The sequence below is a fragment of the Muntiacus reevesi genome, chromosome 5 (genome assembly GCF_963930625.1).
Source record: "Muntiacus reevesi chromosome 5, mMunRee1.1, whole genome shotgun sequence".
Lineage (NCBI taxonomy): Eukaryota > Metazoa > Chordata > Mammalia > Artiodactyla > Cervidae > Muntiacus > Muntiacus reevesi.
In genome coordinates, this window is record NC_089253.1 from 17,890,525 (window position 1) to 17,911,406 (window position 20,882).

The window sequence follows — 20,882 nt, forward strand, 5'->3', positions numbered from 1 at the left end:
TGCATGAGACAAGTGCTCAGGGCTGGTGCACTGGGAAGACCCAGAGGGATGGGATGGGGAGGGAGGTAGGAGGGGGGATCGGGATGGGGAATACATGTAAATCCATGGCTGATTCATGTCAATGTATGGCAAAAACCACTACATTATTATAAAGTAATTAGCCTCCAACTAATAAAAAAAAAATGGGGGTTGTATTTAATTAAAGTTAAGGAAGATTTTTATAAAAACTGAGGAACATACTGTTTGTCAAAGTTTATTTTTTTAATTAAAATATTTTTGGCTGTGGTGGGTCTTCGTTGCTTTGCAGGGGCTTTCTCTAGTTTTGGCTCTACTCTTCACTGCGGTGCAAGGGCTTCTCATTTGCCGTAGCTTCTCTTGTTGCAAAGCATAGTCTGTAGGGAAGCCGTGCAGTAGTTGCAGCGTGCAGCTCAGTAGTTATGGCATGTGGGCTTCTTTGCTCCGAGGCATGTGGAATCTTCCTGGACCAGGGATCAAATCTCTGTCCCCCATATTGGCAGGCAGATTTCTATCCACTGTGCCACAAGATAAGTCAAAATTGAAAGTGCGCATAAGTCCTCCAACTAAAAAAAAGATCCAGACCACTTGCTGAGTATACAAATAAAATGCCCATGAGAGACCCAAAAACTTCACTTAAAGGAATTTATTTAAAAGATAAATTTTCACATTAGGAAAAGTCTAAGCACAAGGATATGAATAGTATCTTTATTTGTAAAAGACGGAAAATAAACTCAATGTCTATAATTAAGCCTGAGTGAACTATTTTTTTTAATTTATTTGTTTTTGTTGGAAGGTAATTACTTTACAGTATTGTAGTGATTTTTGCCATACATTGACATGAATCAGCCATGGCTGTACATGAGTTTCCCCCCTCCCCCTGTCCGAAACCCTCCTCCCACTGAGTGAACTATTTACAGTACCTCTGTACAATGGAAAACTATATCCCTTAGAAAAAAATGGACCCTGTGTACCAATACTCGGTAAGCTCCAAGGTCCATTAATTACGGTGGGGATTATATGTGTCATGTGCATATACATGATACATGAGAAAGTTATTTCTCGGAGAGGTAGGGACAGAGGTAGGAGGGAAACTTGAATTTTTTTCCCTGTTCATGAGTTGTCTCCCCTCAAAAAGATGAAGTCCTAACACCCAGTGCCTTGGAGTGTGACCTTATTTGGAAATAAGGTCTTTACAGAGGTAATCAAGTTAAAATGATGTCATTAGGATGAGCCCTAATCTAACATTACTGGAGGGTCACATTCTTATCTGAAGGGAGAATTTGGACACAGAGATGACACGGGCAGAGAGAAAGCCATGTAAAGATGGACTGCTGTAGTGAGGCGTGTACAAGCAGAGGAATGCCTGAGTCTGCCAGAGCTAAGAGAAAGGTCCAGAATAGATCCTTCCCTAGTGCCTTTAAGAGGGGTCATGACTCCTGACGTCTTGACCTTGGACTTCTGACCTCCAGTGTGAGAAAATTTCCCTTATTCTAAACCACCTCGTTTATGGTACTTTGTTATGGCGTTACCAGAAAACTAATCTGTCCCCCCACAGTTGTATTTATTTTTAGTTCTACCAGTTTATTGCTACCAACCCATCTCCCTCAACCCTCAGGCGCACGTGCTCAGTCATGTAACCCACGGACTGCAGGCCGCCAGGTTCCTCTGTCCATGGATTTTTCCAGGCAAGAATACTGGAGTGGGTTGCTATTTCCTTCCTCCATGTATTTTTTTTTAATCTGAGGAATAGGGATCTGGGCTTCATATTGTCATTTATTTTTATTTATTTACTTGGCTATGTCAAGTCTTAGTTGTGGCATGTGGGGTCTTTGTTGTGGCTCACAGGCTTCAGATCTCACGGGAGTTCCCCCAGTGGAGGGTGGGATCTTCATTCACTGACCAGAGATTGAACCCCCATCCCCTGCATTGCACAGTGGATTCTTAACCACGGGACCACCAGGAAAGTCCCTGTGTGTCAGTTTAGAGTTTAGAAACAGTTTAGAGTTTCACAAAATTAGAAAATTTATAACTGTCATTCATTGTTTAAATGCAAAACTCTGCAGGTAAAGGAAAAGTTAGTTATTACCTAATATTATAAATAATTTGTGATGAAATATCTTTGGCATATTAATAAGACTTAATGTTACCTAGAGAATATTATGTCTAGTGAAATAATCAGGAAAAAAACATATTGTATGATATCACATATGTGGAATTGAAAAATAATACAAATGAATGTATATGCAAAACAGAAACAGATTCACAGATAAAGAAAACAAACTTGTGGTTACCAAAGGGAAGAAATGGAGGCAGAACAAATTTGAGATCAGATTAGTAGATATGAGCTATTAATGTCACGTAAAAAGTAGATAAGCAACACGGACATTGCATAGCACAGGGAATTATAGCCATTATCTTGCAGTAACTTAATGAAGTATAATCTGTATTACAATCACTATGCTATACACATGAAAATAACATTGTTCTCAACTATACTTCGGGAGAAGGCAATGGCACCCCACTCCAGTACTCTTGCCTGGAAAATCCCATGAACGGAGGAGCCTGGTAGGCTGCAGTCCATGGGGTTGCTAGGAGTTGGACACGACTGAGCGACTTCACTTTCACTTTTCACTTTCACGCTTTGGAGAAGGAAATGGCAACCCACTCCAGTATTCTTGCCTGGAGAATCCCAGGGACAGGGGAGCCTGGTGGGCTGCCGTCTATGGGGTCGCACAGAGTCGGACAACTGAAGCAACTTAGCAGCAGCAGCAGCAGCAACTATACTTCAGTTTAAAAAAAGACTAATGTAACACATACCAACATAACTCACATACAATTAAAGCTCCCTTTGTAACCACTATCTCAAATAGTGGAATAACCACTGTCTCAAATTTGGTATTTATTCAGAGGTAACCAGTATCCCAAATTTGGTATTTATCATAACTATGTGTTTGCATTTTTGCTCCATGTGTATATATCCTGTAAACATTACATAGTATTGGGTTGCATGTTTTGTAACTATTACTAGTTGAATCTTTCTGCCGTTTTTCCTACTTAGCACTGTAATAGTTGCATTAAGTCCAGAATGGGCAGGGACTTCCCTTGTGTTCCAGTGGTTAAGAATCCACCTTGCAATGCAGGGACTGCGGGTTCAATCTCTGATCAGAGAACTAAGATCCCACATCCCATGGAGAAACTAAGCCCACATGCCTCAACAACTGAGCCCGGTAGAGAACCCACAAGCTGCAACTGCTGAGCCCTCACACCACAGCTAGAGAATGCATGTGCCACAGTGAAAGGTCCCATGTGACAAAGATCCACATACCACAACTCAGGCCAGATGCAGCCAATAGAGATGTGTCCAAAGAGATGTCCTTTTTGTGAAGTTTGATACAGGCAGCTCTCTAGCACAGCTCATTTATTCTCGTGATGGGCATTTAAGATTCCAGTTATTCATTATTAAAGCAGTGCCGCAGCAGATATTCCTATGCATGTCTTACACTTGTATGCATGTGTGTGTGTTTGTTGCAGTAGCTTTCATTTCATTACATCTGCAATAAGTACCTTTCTGACCAGCAGGACTCACAAATGTTAATTTCTGCTAATCCCCCCCAAAAAACATCATTTAAAGTACGTAAATCTTAAACTCTGCTAGATTTTGCTAAACTGTTCTCCAAAACGATTGTGGCTATTTAGAGTAATAGTTTCCACCATTAGGAAGTAAGATTAATTCCTTCTCTCTATCCTTATCAATTTTTTATATTGCCAGCCTTCTGAATTTCTGCCAACCTGATGAATATGAAAATAGAGTTTCATCATGATTATAGTTTCCGTGTTCCTGATTATTCGTGAGATTGAACACCTTTCTGCTTTGTACATTTGACTCTTTTATGGTTTTTTGCCTAATTTTTTTTCTTACTTGTCCGTCCCTTATATATTCTAGACTCTCCATAATCCTAGTCTGTGACATGTCTTCATTTTGTTTATGGTGTCTTTTAAAAGCAAGAAGTTGTGGAATCTTGTGTGCGTTTAAAAGCAAGAAGTTGTGGAATTATTCCTTATGTAGGATGCTGTCAAGTGTAGTAGCCCTAGCAGTCTAATACAGTTTTGCTATAGCGTGTTTTTAAATAATGTGAACCAGCTCATGAATGATTGCTAAGATAGGGCAGTACTGTCCATATACCCAGAAATCACACTGATTCACATGCAGTTTTTCCCAGCACACTAGTGTTTTACACCAACAGTTTTGTAATAGTTAAATCAGTCTGAAATCTGCCTTTCAGTCTGAAATAGAGAGGTGTTGCATGATTTGATTGCTTTAATAGGATCACGCAATAGAAACATGAAATTATTGCAGTAATTTGGGCAAGAGTAAGTAGATGGAGGCTTGACAAAACTATGCTGGTAGGCCATAATGAAAAGTATGAAAGCCTACTACCCTAGAAAAACACATGTGCACAAGGATGTTTATTGAAGCATTGATTTAATATTGAATAACTACAAATGCCACCAATAGAATGGATACACTCTGCAATTTGAATTAACTAGAGCTGCATGTATTGAGTTATATATTAGACAACAAAGTATAAATGTTGCACATACAGATGGATATGAGTCTGGAGTTCAGGACAGTTGTATAAGCTGGACATAGAAATTTGGCAGTTATGATACAGTTGCTATAAAACCACAAGATTGGGTAAAATTACCAAGGGAGTAAGTAGAAATAGAAAAGATCTCAGAGGACTGAGCCCTGGGAAGCTATCATATAGTTTGGAGGAAAGGAGGAAGAATAAACTAAGAAGGCAATGATTTGGGGGAAGTGAAGTGATTCACAAGGAGAAAGCAATAAACTAGCAAATGCTGCTGATAGGTAAGAAGTATGAGACGTTGACTTAACAACATTAAAGTCATTTATACCCTTGGCAAGAATTTCAGTGGAATGGTGGAGTTGAAGGCCTGACTAGAATGCTTCAAGAAAAAAATGGGAAGAGGAAAATTGAACTTTTTCAGACTCACATCATCACATCTGCTTATCTAACTCTTCTTCTGCCCATATATTCTTCCCCTCTGTCTTGTTACTATGAACCATCTGTGTGTGCTTCTAGCTAAGGCCTGCCCCTTCAGTTGCGCACTTGCTTTTATCTTCTTACCTATTAAAAACTGAACCTGGGAAGTCTCCCCTCCCTTTCTGACATCATCACTTTCTCTACTGCATCATTCCTCTCAGCATGTAAACATGCCAATATCTTTCCTACCTTAAAAAAAGAAATTCTTGATCCAATTTCCCCCTTTAGATACCACCCACATTTTCTTTGTTTATAGCAAAAGTCTTTGAAAGAACTGTCCTACTGCTATCCAGTTTTTCTTGTATTTCATGTATGGAGGCAGGCATGGAATAAGTAGACAGTTGGAATTAATTATATTGTGATTAAGCCATGTGAGTATGAGGATTTAGAGGAACAAGGGAATTAAGATTCTATGTAAGAGTGTAATTTAAGCTGCTTCAGAAGAAAGTAATTGATAGGGGAGAGAGATGTGAAAAGGTGGTAGTATCAATGGACCCAAGTTCCCCATGGGGGTTCACAGTATCATTGGAGATAAAGAAAGTAGGGTGAAGTGAGCTGGAGAGAGGGGTTAGTGGTTGGGGAAAGAGGTGTTTGAGGTCAGAGAGGAGTCTGAGTTATTGGTAATGACAAGCTCAAGGTTATGACCAAATTTGTAGCTGAGGCAGAAGAGAAAGGAAAAATTACTGGAGAGCCTTTCAAGTTCAGCCAATGAAGTGGGAGGCCAAGATACTGGAAGGATCATCTTTGTAAGTATTGAAATTACCAGCAAATGTAACTGGAGTAGTGTAGAGAATGAGTGAGAAAGGAACTATATTCCCAAAAGATCAAGAAGGAATTGAGGGGGTTGTACAGGAGACAGAATAGATACAGTAGATAGAATTGCAGTAAGGAGTACCTAGGTAGAAGATGGCATGGTCTGATGACGTTATTAATAGAGGCAGCAGAGAACAGAGCTAAGCTACCGTTTGAGAGGGCTGCAGGGGCAAATCATGTCATCAGAAGTTATAACCTCTAATTCTGAGAAGTGAAGTTTAGAGAGCTGGGTATTTTCACAAATTAATACTCAGTTTTCTTAAACCACAGTCTCATGATAAAGACAGATGAATTTTTAAAAATTATGTATGGAAAAAGCCATGAAACAAGTGAAATTCAGCTTCATGTTTGGAAGACATAGGGAGTGGCAAGGGATTATTTTAAAGGGACCAGTCTTTTTTATTTATTTGGCTGCACTGGGTCTTAGTTGTGGCATGCGAGATCTTTAGTTGAGGCATGTAGGATTTAGTTCCCTGACCAGGGATCGAACCTAGGCCCCCTGCATTGGGAGGTCAGAGTCTTAGCCACTGGACCACCAGGGAAGTCCCGGGACCAGTTATATTGTGTGGTTGTGATAGCAGAATTCAGGCCTAATGCTGACTCATCTTTTTTATTTTTTTCAAGAGAAGCTAGAACTGTGGATTTTTGTGTTTTAAAAAAATATTACAAATGCTAACTTGTTTGAAATACTGTGCAGATCAAATGAAACATGTCAGAAATTCCATTTAGCCATTGTTGCAATTTTATGAACTCTGCTTTTTAAAATAGAAACTACTATGTCTGTGTTTGTTAAGTTCAAGAGTCAAAGTCCATGACCCTCAAACTGGCTGCCTTGTTGGGTAGTCTGCAGCTGTTGAGTTCAGTCTGCACGTTTATGGAGAGTGACTATCACAGGCCGATCATCAAGCAGCACTTAAATCACCTGGAAGTTTATCAGTTGCTTAATTGATTATTACTCAAACAGATCTTATTTCATCCCCCCACCCCCACCCCCACTTTTTCTTTCTTTTTGCTTTCATTTCTAACCCTGATGATGGAATTCCTTTGAAGAAAAACATACTTAGCCTTTAACGGCCTGAACTTTAATAAAAGAAAGCTTCTAATAGAGGAAAACTTGAAGGTTCTTTAAGCCTGAAAAAACAGACTGTAACATTATAAAATTTTAATGTTTCTTCAAAATCTTCAGTGTTCCTTTAGTCTTAATGATGACTGAGAAGATATTTTTGTATTGAAGTGGAAGACTAAAGATGGTATTTGACTGTGTTTCACCTTGGGCAGAGCAGTAAACTCCCTTCCAGACTTAGTTTCCTTATCTATAAAACAGATATTAAAAATACATGCCCTACGTACTTCATAAAGTAGCTGTTACAATCAAATGAGAACGTGAAAAGCTTAAACTTTGTATGAGTGCTTTAGTAAAGTCTGTTAAAGAATGACAGCTTGCCTAAAGCTTCTGAAATTGCCTATTTAGAGAAAATATTTTAGATTAGAATATATTTAAAATTCAGGAAACCCCTTGAGTATCAGTAGATATCTACTTCTAATAGCAACTTTCCTATCGAAAGATGACACTGCTGATGGTATCATTGTTCGAGGTAGTGGCTGAAAAGTATCCCTGTCCAGTTCTGTAAGCATGACTGGTTGTACTTTGGTTAAAAATCTTGCTCGTTCAGATGACACCTGATACACATACTCTTTCTTGGTCCCACCATCATCTTCCCTTCCCTTCTCACTCTGTACTCAAGTTTTTCATCAAAATTAACAATTATCACTTGAGATTTATACTTAATGTAGTCTTTTCTAGCAGCATTTAATACACTTGAAAGAACAAGCCTTAACTGAGCAACACAGGATACTTCATTTTCACAGTAATTTTTTTTAAGTTCCAGTGATGAAAACTCTAAGGCAGCTTCTTCAAAGGAGGATAATAATGACGAATCCAGTGCAACCAGTGTTGAATATTAGGTGATAAAATCTTTATCACATCCAGCTTGACTGTCCTGTAATTGTCTGAGTCTTTTAGAATAGTTACTGCTTTTTATTAGTTGTGTGGTTGTCATATAGCCATGGGAGGAAAAAATTGAACATCAAAATCATCAGCAATATACCTGAAAGACAAACAGTAAATAGTAAAATAAAACAATATAATCTTTAAGAAGTTTATGATCCATGGTTATAATTTAAGATTATATATAATTATTTACCATGAGATTTGTAGAGGTGTGTTTAAAAGATTAGCTACATCAGTTCTACATAAAATGTGCAGATATTTTATTTATTTTTGGCCATAGCACATGACATGTGGGATCTTCGTTCCCCAACCAGTGATCAAACCCATGCCCCCTATGGTAGAAGCACTGAGTTTTAACCACTGGACCACAGGGAAGTTCCATCATGTAGATATTTTAAAGTCTAATATTCTCACATGATTTTTCTTCAACCATGAATCATTAAAAACAGTACATACTTGGAAAAACCAGTAGGATCTAAATAATGAATTCAAAGGATAAATAGAAAGATCTGGAGTTCTGTTTCTAGCTCCATTACTGACTTGCTAAGTGAGAAACTCGACTTGGGTCCCCATTTTAATCTCAACCATTAATAGCTTTTAGAACTGTATTAAGCAAAGTTTCTGAAACAAAAATTTCAGTTGACATTTTAAAACTTGTATATAAATATGCTTTTAAAAATCACATTAGTAAATTTTCATTTTTGAGGTCATTTCAGATAAATCTAGCATGTGTATAATAGGTAATTTAAAAACATTTTTATATTAAAGATTTAAAATTTTTCAGTGGGAAACAGAGACAGAGGGGACTTAGCCATGGGACTCAAGTCACTGTCTAAAAGAGAAGTCTGTGGCGGTTAATGGTTTTATCTTAAGGTGTGTAGGTTTAAAGCTCTCTTGTTGCTCAGTCACTAAGTTGTGTCAGACTCTTTGTGACCCCATGGATAGCATGCCAAGCCTCCTTGTCCTTCCCTGTCCCCTGGAGTTTGCTCAAATTCATGTCCATTGAGTCAGTGATGCTATCTAACCATCTCATCCTCTGCCGCCCCCTTCTCCTTTTGCCTTCCATCCTTCCCAGATCAGAGTCTTTTCCAGTGAGTTGCCTTTTCCCAGGTGGCCAAAAGTATTGGAGCTTCAGCTTCAGCATCAGTCCTTTCAGTGAATATTCAGGGTTGATTAAAGGTAGGCTTAATGCTCTAAATCAGTTAAACTTAGATTAAGAATGTGTTTTTACCACATGCAGATTTGATAGTTTACTCCTGTTTGATAAGAGGAAATTAAGGTTTGGCTAATATTTGGATAACTTAACAAAGTTTTAAAAGATGAGTCTGTTTTGCAACCAGAAGCTTTAGATTAAAAAAAAAATCAGAATCAATCTAATTCACAAAATTTGACATTTTCTTTATAAAGTTAGAGCCAGAAAATAAGATATTACGTTTAAAACTTTATAAAAATGGAGTTGCAATTTTATAGAATCAAACAGAATCTACTAATTTTCATTATATGAAATGTATAAGCTAGAGAATTAATTCTATATACACCCTTATAGTCACATTTCTAACATCTTATTAATTTGGAGGAGGTGGCAGGGTGCGCCTGGGTTCAATCCCTGGTCAGGGAACTATATCCTACGTGCTGCACCTATGAGTTGGCATGCCACAACTAGATCCCATATGCCATGACTGGAAAAAAGAAGATCCCACATGCCATAATGAAGATCAATGATCCCATGTGCCGCAACGATGACCTGGTGCAGCCAAATAAATAAATAAAAAATTAGTAGACCTGTCCAGTTAGTGACCTTTTTAACTTCTTTGTGAACTTCAGTGACCTTTTTTTACTTCTTAAAAATCAAGAACAGATAATCTATCTTTGAAGAAGTTACTGGAAAACACTAGTAATGAATAGATGAAAAAAAGTTACCTTTATTAGCAGCTTAAAATACAGTTTCTTTCTGATATTCTTCATGTTTAATATAGATGTTACTGAGCATAACAGATGCTAAATGTGAGGAAAATTCCTAAATGATAGGACTGGAGGGTGAATGGGAGGAGTAAAGTGTCATGGCTATTCAAACCTGTTATGCCAATGTTTTCTTCTGTAGGTACCCTCCCCTCCCTGTGCCCTTTTTTTCCCCCCCACAAAAATGAGGAACAAGAAACAAAATGCAAACTGTGGATAAAAAGAAGAATGAACTAATAGAAGGCCAGTTATCCTCATATTCATTTACAGCTGTGAATTACAGTCAGGCTTAAAACAGATGATTAAACAAAATCAAGAAATGCTGATAACTTATATAAGGATATGCATATCATGATTACAGTTATTTTGTAACTTTTTTGTGTTCTTTGACCTATTTGAGAAGAAGAGTTTTACATATCTGACCCAGATAGAAATAATGGGAATGCAATTTGTGGAAAATTTTAAAACTACATTTATTATAGTTCTGTATTGTTTCATGAAATGCTCTTTGACAAAATGGGTCAAATGAGCCAAATAATATTTTATCTGGAGCTCACAAACTTGAAAAACAAATTCCTTTAGCAAAAAAAAGATTATTTTTTAATGGAAGTAATCCTCACTTCTTTGCCCTCATATCTGAGAGCATATTAAAGAGAGATTAAACTTCAAACTTACTATCCTTAACTTGTTTCTTTGAAGACAAAAGCAGTTTTAAAGGATACTGCACAAAATAAAATGTTATTTTGGGCATAATATTTCATACCTTTTTTGTTTTCTTTTTTGTTCCTACTCTGGCTTTGAAAATTGACATATTACAGTGACATTCCATATCGTATTTTAGTATATTCTAATCTTTTCATCATATTGAATAAAAATATACTTACCTAAAGAAGGAGAGAGCCAATATACTATAAAAAACTGAAGGAATGCTTCATCAAAACACTTGAAATGCAGTGAAAGTGCCAAAGTTGGATTAAATATAGCTCCTGTTAGACTTCCTCCTGTAATACATATTAAGCAGAATGATACCAAACCATATATCTTACATTTTCTTGTAACTAGAAATACAGGAATTACTAAATAAAACTTTTATTTTAGGTATTTAAGTTTTCTTATTCTGTAATTTTCCTTTGAAGAATCACCTGGAATATTATAGAATATAAAAATAGATTATAGATTATAATATGCCAGGTGGAAAAAAGGCAGGAGGACAAATGACATTAAGAATTTTCATCCAGTGCTTTTCCTATAGTATATTATGAAATACACATTGAAAGTTAACCTGCTCTGTTAGTATTCCTACAGTTTTATAAAACAGATTTGGCTGCCCTTAACATTCATCAACTTGAATTAATAAAAATATAATGAAAATGTTGTTAAAATGGGCACAATACCCCAGGATCCTCTTGAAAAGAAATAACCTTGGTGTTGAAACAAAAAGTAAAATAGACCAAAGCATTATCATTGATTCCACTTTTACTTGTCAACAGAGCCCTAAAGAAGTGACTGTGAATGGTATGTGAATTATACCTCAATAAAGTGGTTACAGAAAAAAATTTTAATAAAAAAGAAGTGACTGAGTAATCATGAAAGATCAGCACAAATTCTAACTGTTGCCTGCTTTTCAGGACTTAGGGTCCAGCTTTTCACTCAGGGTCTCTCTCTGAGATGGGGCCCAGGAATTTTATAGCTGTGGCCACACAGCAAGTGAGGAAAAGCGAAAGAGGTTGGACTGACTGTCCAGTGGTACTCACCAAAACTCTGGCTCAGCTTTTCAGAACATACCCTGATTGTATCCCTGAGATAGAGACATTTCTGGTGGTTGTTCCATGTGGAAGCTTGAGCACACTCATCTGCCTCTAACTTAGCCACAGCAACAGATCAAAGATCTTTACAAATTTTACATGGACACACGCCACAAGAGCATGTTAACTGTTTTTATAAAGTGCCGTGAAGTAAAATTGGAAATTAAGTGACCTTTTCATAAGATTTCACTCTTGACAGGCTGAAAACCTTGAAGCTGTGTTGAGATAAAGATGTTGAGAAATGAACTGAGTTCACTCCATGGCTAAGAGTTTTTTCCTAGCATTCCAGCCCCACAGCACAATTCATATTCATGCCTCAGCAATTATAAATGACATCACATCATGGACCTTCAGAACTACTCTTGAATAGTCAAATCCTGGAATGTTAAGCCTGCAACTGCCAGGGGCCAGCAGAATTATTTGGTTAGTGTGTGGTCATTTCAAATTAATGCCACAAAAAATTATTGAGTTCTTACATTCTGAACACCATGAACAGAAAGGTAAGAACTCACACAGATCTTTCCACACAGGCTATACAATAAAATATAATGTAATATGTGCAGTGATAATACAAGTGACCTGTGATTTTTTAAGGCATTTATCAATAGACAACCATTACCTTCATAATTAGTTTGCTTCAGTATTGCCATTAGGTCTTTGGTGTTTTTATTAGGTCTAAGAACACTACCAGTTGGTTTTATACCACTCTAAAACCCCAGTTACTTCATACTCTTTGTCTTCTAATCCTCCCATCACCAGTTCTGCTCAGTGTAACTTGGAAGATGCTGCTTCTCCTAAGATGCACAAGTCTGTTCCTCTTTCTTGAGTATGGACTGGTTTTGCAACTTGCATTAACAAATAGAATGCAGCAGAAGTGATGCTGTGTGAATTCTGAATGTGAGGGGCAACACTGAATTCTAGGTTCCGGTCTCAATAAATCCATCATTGGCTTCTACTCCTTGCTGTGTTGGAACAATGTGCTGACCATGTACATGAGTTGGTCTAGGCTGATGGAGGATGAGAGGCCACAAGGAAAAAAACTGAGGTATCTCAGATGGCTGTTGGAACCAACTGCTGGACACACTAGTGAAGCACCTTTGCTTTTCCAAAGAAACCAACTGTCCAGCTATATGATCTCAGGGGGATTTCCTATCTAACCCACAAAATCATGAAAAAAAATTGTTATTTTAAGCATTAAGCATAAGTTAACTGATTTAGAAATCCATTGTGTCAACAAAAGGTCCAAAAGATGGCATTGGCTTTGATATTTTAGGCTGGATTATTCTTTGTTGGGGTTGTCCTATGCACTGTGGGATTTTTAGCATTCCTAGCATTGACCCATTAAATGTCAGTTGCATATTCATCTCCCCCATGTAACAAACAAAAATGTTCCCAGACGTTGCTCAAATTGTTCTGTTGAAAAACCACTGTCCTAGAGAATTACTGGTACCTGTATACTAGTAGACACAAGGTTGTTTATTTATAATAGCAACAAACTGGGAAAAACCTAAATTGTTCATTCATAAGAAAATAGCTAAATAGATAACTTTATTATTAATTTGGAATGCTGTTCAGTATTCAAATAATAAGAAAGATCTCTTTACTAACACAGATATCCAAGATAGTATCATTGAACCACACCACTAAAAAAACATAAACTGCAGAAAGTAAGGTATGATTCATCTTAATATGAACTCACATATAATTGTTTCTGTAGGGTCCTATCAATATGTATAATAAATGTATGTAAGAGTTTGGAAGGACATGCACGCACAGAGGACTATACTGGTGAGAAGAGGAGGCAGGGAAGGAAAGGGGACTGGCATGAAGGATGGTAATCAAAAGGCATTGAGAGTCTCATTGGGAAAAAAAAAGAGTCTCATTGGTAGTGTTTCCATTTTTTACAAAAAGAACACATTCATGTATTTTGTAGTTAAATATGAATTATTTAAAAAGTAAGAATTATCCATCAGGCACAGAACTTGGAGAAAATGACTGAAAAATTAGTTACTATGTATTGATGTCTGGAGGGAAGAAGCCATAACACCTGTTGAAGAAGAGGTATCAACAGGGAGATCCAGCTGGCTGCTAAGAATCTCAGAGGACAGTGTGAACTTGGTGAAATTAGGACAGTCAAAGGACGGAGTTCCAAATGTGGTAATTATAGGCACTTACGTTTCTCAGTAGTCCTAAAGCAAATCAAACTCTCTGGCAGAATGACACTAAAATCATGCAAGTCTTGTATATAAGCTAGAGTGTCAATTAACTAATTTATAAATGGAATCTATAAATGGAATCACCCTTTCCAGTGACCAGACATCTGTGCCAGTTACTGTGGGAAGAACTTGAAGTACATTATTTTTCATGATAGTCTGAAGCGATAGTGTTATTCTCCATTTTAAGGATGAGGAAACAGACCTAAATTATCTCTCCTAAGGACACAGTCCAACTCCAAGAGGCTTATGCTCTTTACCACTGTATTATACTGGCATGAGAAAAACAAAAACAAAATAATTTGTCCCTTGTTTGAAGCTGTTTTTCATTTGTAGATTGGAACCTATTTCATATGGTGGTTATATTAAAGGTAAAATATACATAAAGGACTTAGCTTCTTTCTTTGACAAATAATCTATCCAAATTCTTCATGACTTAGAAGGATTCCAAAAGCTCCTGAATGGAGTAAAAGTGCAGTTACCTTGGACATTTTATTAGGCTTATTTTGGAAGCTCTTATACATAAAATATGGAATACCCAGATATGTATTATTTCTTTTGATTTTTTTTAAGTGAATAGACTATTTTCTAAAAATAATGAGTATTTATTTGTAACAGGTGACACTATACTAAGTCCTGGTTATATTTCATAATGAATAAAACAGTTTTAGTCTCTGTACTCATAAAGCTTACTGTCTGGTGGAGGAAGACAGGCATTACGTCAGAAAACAAGTATATAACGAAAAGTTCTGCAAAGGAAATGAACAGGGTACAGTAAGAAAGACAACCTACTTGGATGTGTAAAATAGATTTTTTCCAATATCTAATTAATTTATGCAGTTCTCTCTTATCCTAGTCATTGAACCAAATTCTCCCCAAACCTAAATCTTCCTAAAGGAAGATTTGCTTGAAATTTGCATTAATAGTTTTATAGTTCTAATATGTTAATAAATAACAAAGCTTTTTCTCTATTTGGGAAGCCAATAAATACATAAGTGTTAAAGGCATCAGTGGCCTCCATCTGCACAAATGTGCAGCGTGCTAAATCAATAAATATGCAATCAGATGCTTAGTCACTGGCTATCCAAGGAGCCTGTAGCTATGTTGCTGAACAGTTATGTTCTATTAGCTTAAATAATCCATTCTTTTGAATATGACCTGTATTAGTGACTTCTGGGTATCCTCAAATGCAAGTGATTAAAGAAATATCCCAAGATGCAACTTAGCCAAACCAGTACTAATATTATCTTGGTGGTGGTGGTTTAGCTGCTAAGTCGTGTCCAACTCTTACAACCCCATAGACTGTAGCCCGCCAGACTCTTCAGTCCATGGAATTTCCAGGCAAGAATATTGGCATGGGTTGCCATTTCCTACTCCGGGGCATCTTCCCAACCTAGGGATCAAACTCATATCTCCTGCATTGCTGGTGGTCTCCTGCATTGTAGGTGGATTCTTTACTGCTGAGCCACCAGGGAAGCCCAATAGTATTTTAGAAGTTAAAAAGAGAGAGAGAGAGACTGACATATTGAAGTAACTTGTAACAGTTCCTGACTTAGCTAATGCTTCCCCTGCCTTCCCTTCCCTATCCGTTCTTAACTCCTTCCTGCAAAGTCCTCATGTCTGCCTGATGAGATACACACTGAGCTAGTCCTAAAACAGTTCACTCTATTTAAATAGCTCTGACCTAAAGTTATGATTTATATCCATAGAAAATAATGGGGAGTGATATGACTTAGTGCAGCATTTCCCAAATTATGTTCTCTTCTACTACACACTCCTAGACGAAAGTATTCCTATATTTGAAAAACTGTTCCATATCTTTCTCTTGGAGTTTCATGATAAACAGTAGCATAGTAAAACTCTGTGAGTCTTAAATTAGAAAATCTGTTTAATCCAGTGTTTGCTAAGTTTATTTGGTAACAATCCTTTGTTAACTTAAATTTTGTTACATTATGGTAAAATATAACATATGCCATTTTAACCATTTAAAAGTGTATAGTCATGGCATTGGTTATAATGTTCAACCATCACCACAATATCTAAAATTTTCCATTGCCCAAAACAGAAACTGTACCTATTAAACAAAAAAATCCCTATTCCTCCTTGCTGCCCAAGCCATGGTAACCTCTATTCTACTTTCTGACTCTATGAATTTGCCTATTCTGAATATTTTATATAAAGTGAAGTCATATAACATTTGTCTCTTTGTGTCTGGCTTATTTTGCTTAGCATAATGTTTTCAAGGTTCATTCCTATGGTATTTATCAGAACTTCATTCCTTTTCATGGCTGAACAATATTCAATTGTATGTATATATTTTTGTTACTTTTTAGAAGCATGCTGTAGAAATGCTGATAATAAAATGAGTATAAGCTTTAGTATAAATCTGAACCATGGTTCCAGCTCATTCTATTAATAGCTGTGTGGTCTTGAACAAGTCACTTTACTTAAAATGGGAATAGTATATTTATTCATCAGTGGGTTATTGTAAGGATTAAATACCAAAACTCATAAGTTTCCTATATGCTTGCACATTGCCCAGTGAATACTCTTATCTCCCTTATTTGGCAGAAAAGGAACATCATAATAATCAATTTCTGAAACAACAATAAATAATTGTTAGGTTCTGTCCCTGCAGTTTTCATCACTGTCCAGTATGGTACTCACTAGCCATGTGTGGCTAGTGAATACTTGAAACGTTGTTATTGTGACTGAGGAATATTTTAGTTGATAATCACATGTGACTAGTGACTATGATGAATTGACCAGCAACATCTAGACTGGAGCAGTGATTCTCAGTCCTGGTTTCATATTGGGATCACCTGGGAAAATTTTAAATCTACCATTGCTTAGGCCCCTTCACACAGCAGTTAAATCTTATTTTGTTTTTTCCACAGCAATTAAATCTTAATCTCTGTACCCAGATATGAATATGTTTAGAACACTCCCCAGGGAGTGTTTTATGCAGAGGGAATGTTGAGAACCACTGCTCTAGTGATCCTTTCAGTCTCTCCTCCTCCTCCATCAAGTAGTAGCCTCATTTCAGCAATGTCGATGTCAGTAATTTGAGGGGAAGGAAAAGAACGTTTCTGGATATCTTAAATTGTTATTTTATGGGTCTTCCAATAACTCTCCTTATATTTATGTATAATTTCAAATATTACCTTCTCTCAAAATCTTTGTTACTTATAAAATAGATACTGGCTAATATTATATACAGTATTATTGTTGAAATTATAAATAGGTATTAACGGTACAAAAACAGGAAGAATACCAACTTATAGATTATCAAGAGAGGGATAAGGAACTCTGTATAACATTGTATTAATTTAAAACTTTTTTTTTGGCTGCCCCTGTGGGGCATGTGGAAGTCTAGATCCTCCAACCAGGGATCCAACCTGAGCTACCCTCCAGCTCTGCAGTGGAAGTGAGGAGTATTAACCACTGGATCAGCAGGGAAGTCCCTTAAACATCTTTTAAATGTTTACCACATCTAATTAAAGTACAGAGCTAAATTGTGGCATAACTTTTTCAAGCGATGATTCTGTTCATATACAAGGGATGTTTCTGCTTTAGTCCAAACTTAAAATTTTAATAAGCAACTACTCACCAACCCCTCAAATATGCATATATCCTTCCTTCTTTCCTATACCACTTATTTCCATCTGAGTCTACAAAAAGGATGGTACTAGATTTTAAAGAAGGTGAAATGGATTGGAAAGTCTTTCATTTTACCTAGGAAGTTGAGCATATGTTTAAAAGTCTTTATCTTAAGGTTTGTTTCTACTCATAGTTTCCCTTTCAATGGGCAGAAGGCAGAGTCTTACTACTAATTCTTTTTATTAGATGTCTACCTCCAAAACATTTTACAATTCAGATATAGTTCTAGTGAAAATATTCTGTTATGGTCATTTAAAATGATGTGCTTCATCATTGCTTTTCAAATTTCCCTATCCTATTTAGAATATTTTCCTGTCCTATTTAAAATATCCACTATATCTGAGATCTGTCAAGGTAAACATGATTCACAAAAAATCAAGCAGATTTCTCAAGAATTATTTTTTTTCTCAAGAATCTTTTTTTTTTTTTAATTTGAGAATTTTTTATTGATCACCCTATTATACATTAAAGAAAGAAAGTGAAGTCACTCAATTGTGTCCAACTCTTTGTTACCCCATGGACTATAGCCTGGACAAGCTCCTCTGTCCATGGGATTTTCCTGGCAAGAATACAGGAGTGGATTGCCATTCCTTTCTCCAGGGGATCTTCCCACCCCAGGGATTGAACCTGGGTCTCCCGCAAAGAATTTTCTTGATAATTATTTTAAAAAATCTTTGATTTCAAGCAAGTTCTGATTTTAAAACACATCTTCCTTGATAGGCCATTAAAAGTTCATTTCAGGATGAATTAGAAAGGAAATAAATGATTTTAAGTAATTTTGTAGTAAAATAACTAAGAAATAGAACTATAGAATTTTACTTCCCACTCTTACTACTAGCTAATCATGTAGCTTGTGCTTTAAACTGGAAGGAACTTTTGCAACCCAGGATCATTTTTCAGCAAGAGCCTCAGCAAGGATCTATATACCAAGTGGGCAAGAGGTAGCTGATGTTATCTTTCCCCTCTACCATTACAACAATCCCTCTGTAGGATATTTGAACCCTTGGCAGTATCTCACATGATCTCTGTTTCAGCACAGAAGTAGCTTTCTCTAGGTGTTAAAAAGTAAGCACTGAAGGGAGGATCGATAGTTGGACCCTATCGGTAAAGAATGAGCTGCAAAATGATTAGAATTACGGAAATACCAATATTGACATCAAAGAAGCGTAGTAGTTTCGAAAGTATCCTGGCAAAGAACTCAAGAGTCTCAAGTCATAGAAGCTGCGGACGTGCCCAGTGTTTTGTGGAAATAACAAACCTGCATAGACCAAAAAGGTGATGAGTGCTGACAGCAGGTGGATACGAAGCTTGGTTCGGACCTCCTGGAAGTGAAGCAAAGCGCTGTGGAAAATAAAGGAGCAGACAGCCTCTATGATGACCGCTTTGGGCAAGTCCACTTGAATGGGATTCCTGCAAACGAAGCTCCTCTCGCTGACGTGATACTTGGTCAGCCCCAGGCTCCACAGGGCGCCCATGCAGTACCTGCTGCACAGGGCACCGATCAGCTGAGCTAACAGTCTAATCGCACCCGTCTCAGCGGACATTCCCCCCAGCATCATCTGCATCATCACGCCGCACGGGTTGCTGGAGGTGCCCACCAGAGTCAGGCCATGCACCAATGAGAAGAAGTAGATTAGCGTCAGCGGCCAGGTGGGGTGAAGGGGTTCCTGCTCACTCAGCAGTTGTAACTCATGAGTGCAGAAGCAGAGCTGGAAGGTGGCCAGAAACTCCAAGACGAAGGCGTGGGCCATGGGCCCGTTCAGCTGCTGCCGGGTGACCACGCGGGCTAGACCCATGAACAGCACGATCGATAGCATCAGCCCCAGCGAGGTGCAGGTATCCCGCATCTCGGGCCAGAGCCCCCGGAGCGCGGTCATGGCTCTCTCAGCACCAGACGGGGCTGCCTGCTCCGACTCGGCAGGAGGCGGTCTCTGGGCCCAGTCCTAAGTCCTCAGCCCCGCCCCCTCCTCACGCCCCTCGGGGCGGGCCGACTCCAGACCAGCGGGAGGCCCTGGGGGTGCCACGCGGAAGGACTCCTCCCCATTTCGCCGGCTCTGCGCTAGAGTTTTGTTGCCAGAGCCGGGGAGGAGGGGAGGCGACGGGCCGCGAGGAGAGCTCTGCCAGGGCACCGTCTGAGGGGGCCAACAGCCAGCAGAAGACAGACTCACGCCCTCGCCGTTTCCCTCAGGGACTGGAAGCGGGCGCGGGTGGGACAGGGAGCGGAGGGACGGCGCGCGTCCGGAGGCCACTGCGCATGCGCGCGACGGCCCGTGCGCCCTTGCGAGAGGCTAGACTTGGGCCCCGGGGTCCCCGGCGCTGAGCTGGAAGGCGCGCGCCCCCTGCGTCTTAACAGGTGCTTTGACATGAGAACTTTGAGGGTTTTACTTTTCAGCTCTTAAAACTGTAAAGCTGTCAAGCTGCAATCCAGACCCCCTAAAGAGCTTTTCTGCCAACCACCTCATTTTTAATTTCTGGGAGGACTGAGAAGGCGAGAAGCGGTGGAGGCCGGGGGTGGGGCGGCGTGGGCAGGGTGGGGCTGGGTACTGGTTTAAGGGGCGTGGCTTTCACAGAGAAATAAGGTTTGGCCTGTGTGAAGAAGGGTATGCCACTGGGTTAGGTGTTTTGTTGTTTTTTTTCCCCACCTGCCACCTGTAACGTTTACCTCAGAAGGTTGTGGGTCACACGACTCACCTCGTGGATTTGTTAAAAAAAAAAAAAAAAAAAAAACCCGAGAGGCACCATGGCACAGAGCTTAGGAGACAAAAGGTGGTCAATAAGTTCTAGCTTAAAGTTGAAAGACCGGATCTTGCCACCGCTTTCCACTCCCAACAGCTCGCCCATTTGGGATGGCCGCGTTATGGGTGCAGCTGGGAGGGAATGTCTGCGATTCCTCAGGCCTGGCATCTACCGTTCCTGCGTGTGTGCTAAGTCACTCAGTCGTGTCTGATTCTTGGCGACCCCATGGGCTGTAGCCCGCCAGGCTCCTCTGTCCATGGAATTCTCCAGGCAAGAATACTTAAGTGGGTTGCCATTTCTGTCACCAAGGGAGCTTCCCAACCAAGGGGTTGAACCCGCGTCTCTTAAGTCTCCTGAATTGGCAAGTGGGTTCTTTACCACTAGAGCTACCTGGTATTCTGCAAAATGGGCTTTCCTGGTGGCGCTAGTGGTAAAGAATCCACCTACAACGCAGGAGACCCAGGTTCCATTCCTGGATCAAGAAGATCCCCTGGAGGAACACATGTACACCCATGGGTGATTCGTGTGAATGTATCGCAAAAACCACCACAATATTGTAAAGTAATTAGCCTCCAATTAAAACAAATTAAAAAAAAAGAAG

The 20,882-nt window shown here is 38.7% G+C and overlaps 1 protein-coding gene across 1 annotated transcript; it reads right to left on the reverse strand.

Annotated features, from left to right (window-relative positions):
- Nucleotides 1-999: 999 nt before the first annotated feature.
- Nucleotides 1,000-19,747, reverse strand: AQP11 (aquaporin 11). Its single transcript, XM_065937202.1, has 3 exons — nucleotides 18,804-19,747; nucleotides 10,752-10,868; nucleotides 1,000-8,005 (listed from the first exon to the last, which is right to left on the reverse strand). Exons 1-3 carry the CDS (start codon nucleotides 19,420-19,422, stop codon nucleotides 7,926-7,928), a joined length of 816 nt encoding a protein of 271 aa, XP_065793274.1. The 5' UTR covers nucleotides 19,423-19,747; the 3' UTR covers nucleotides 1,000-7,925.
- Nucleotides 19,748-20,882: the final 1,135 nt, after the last annotated feature.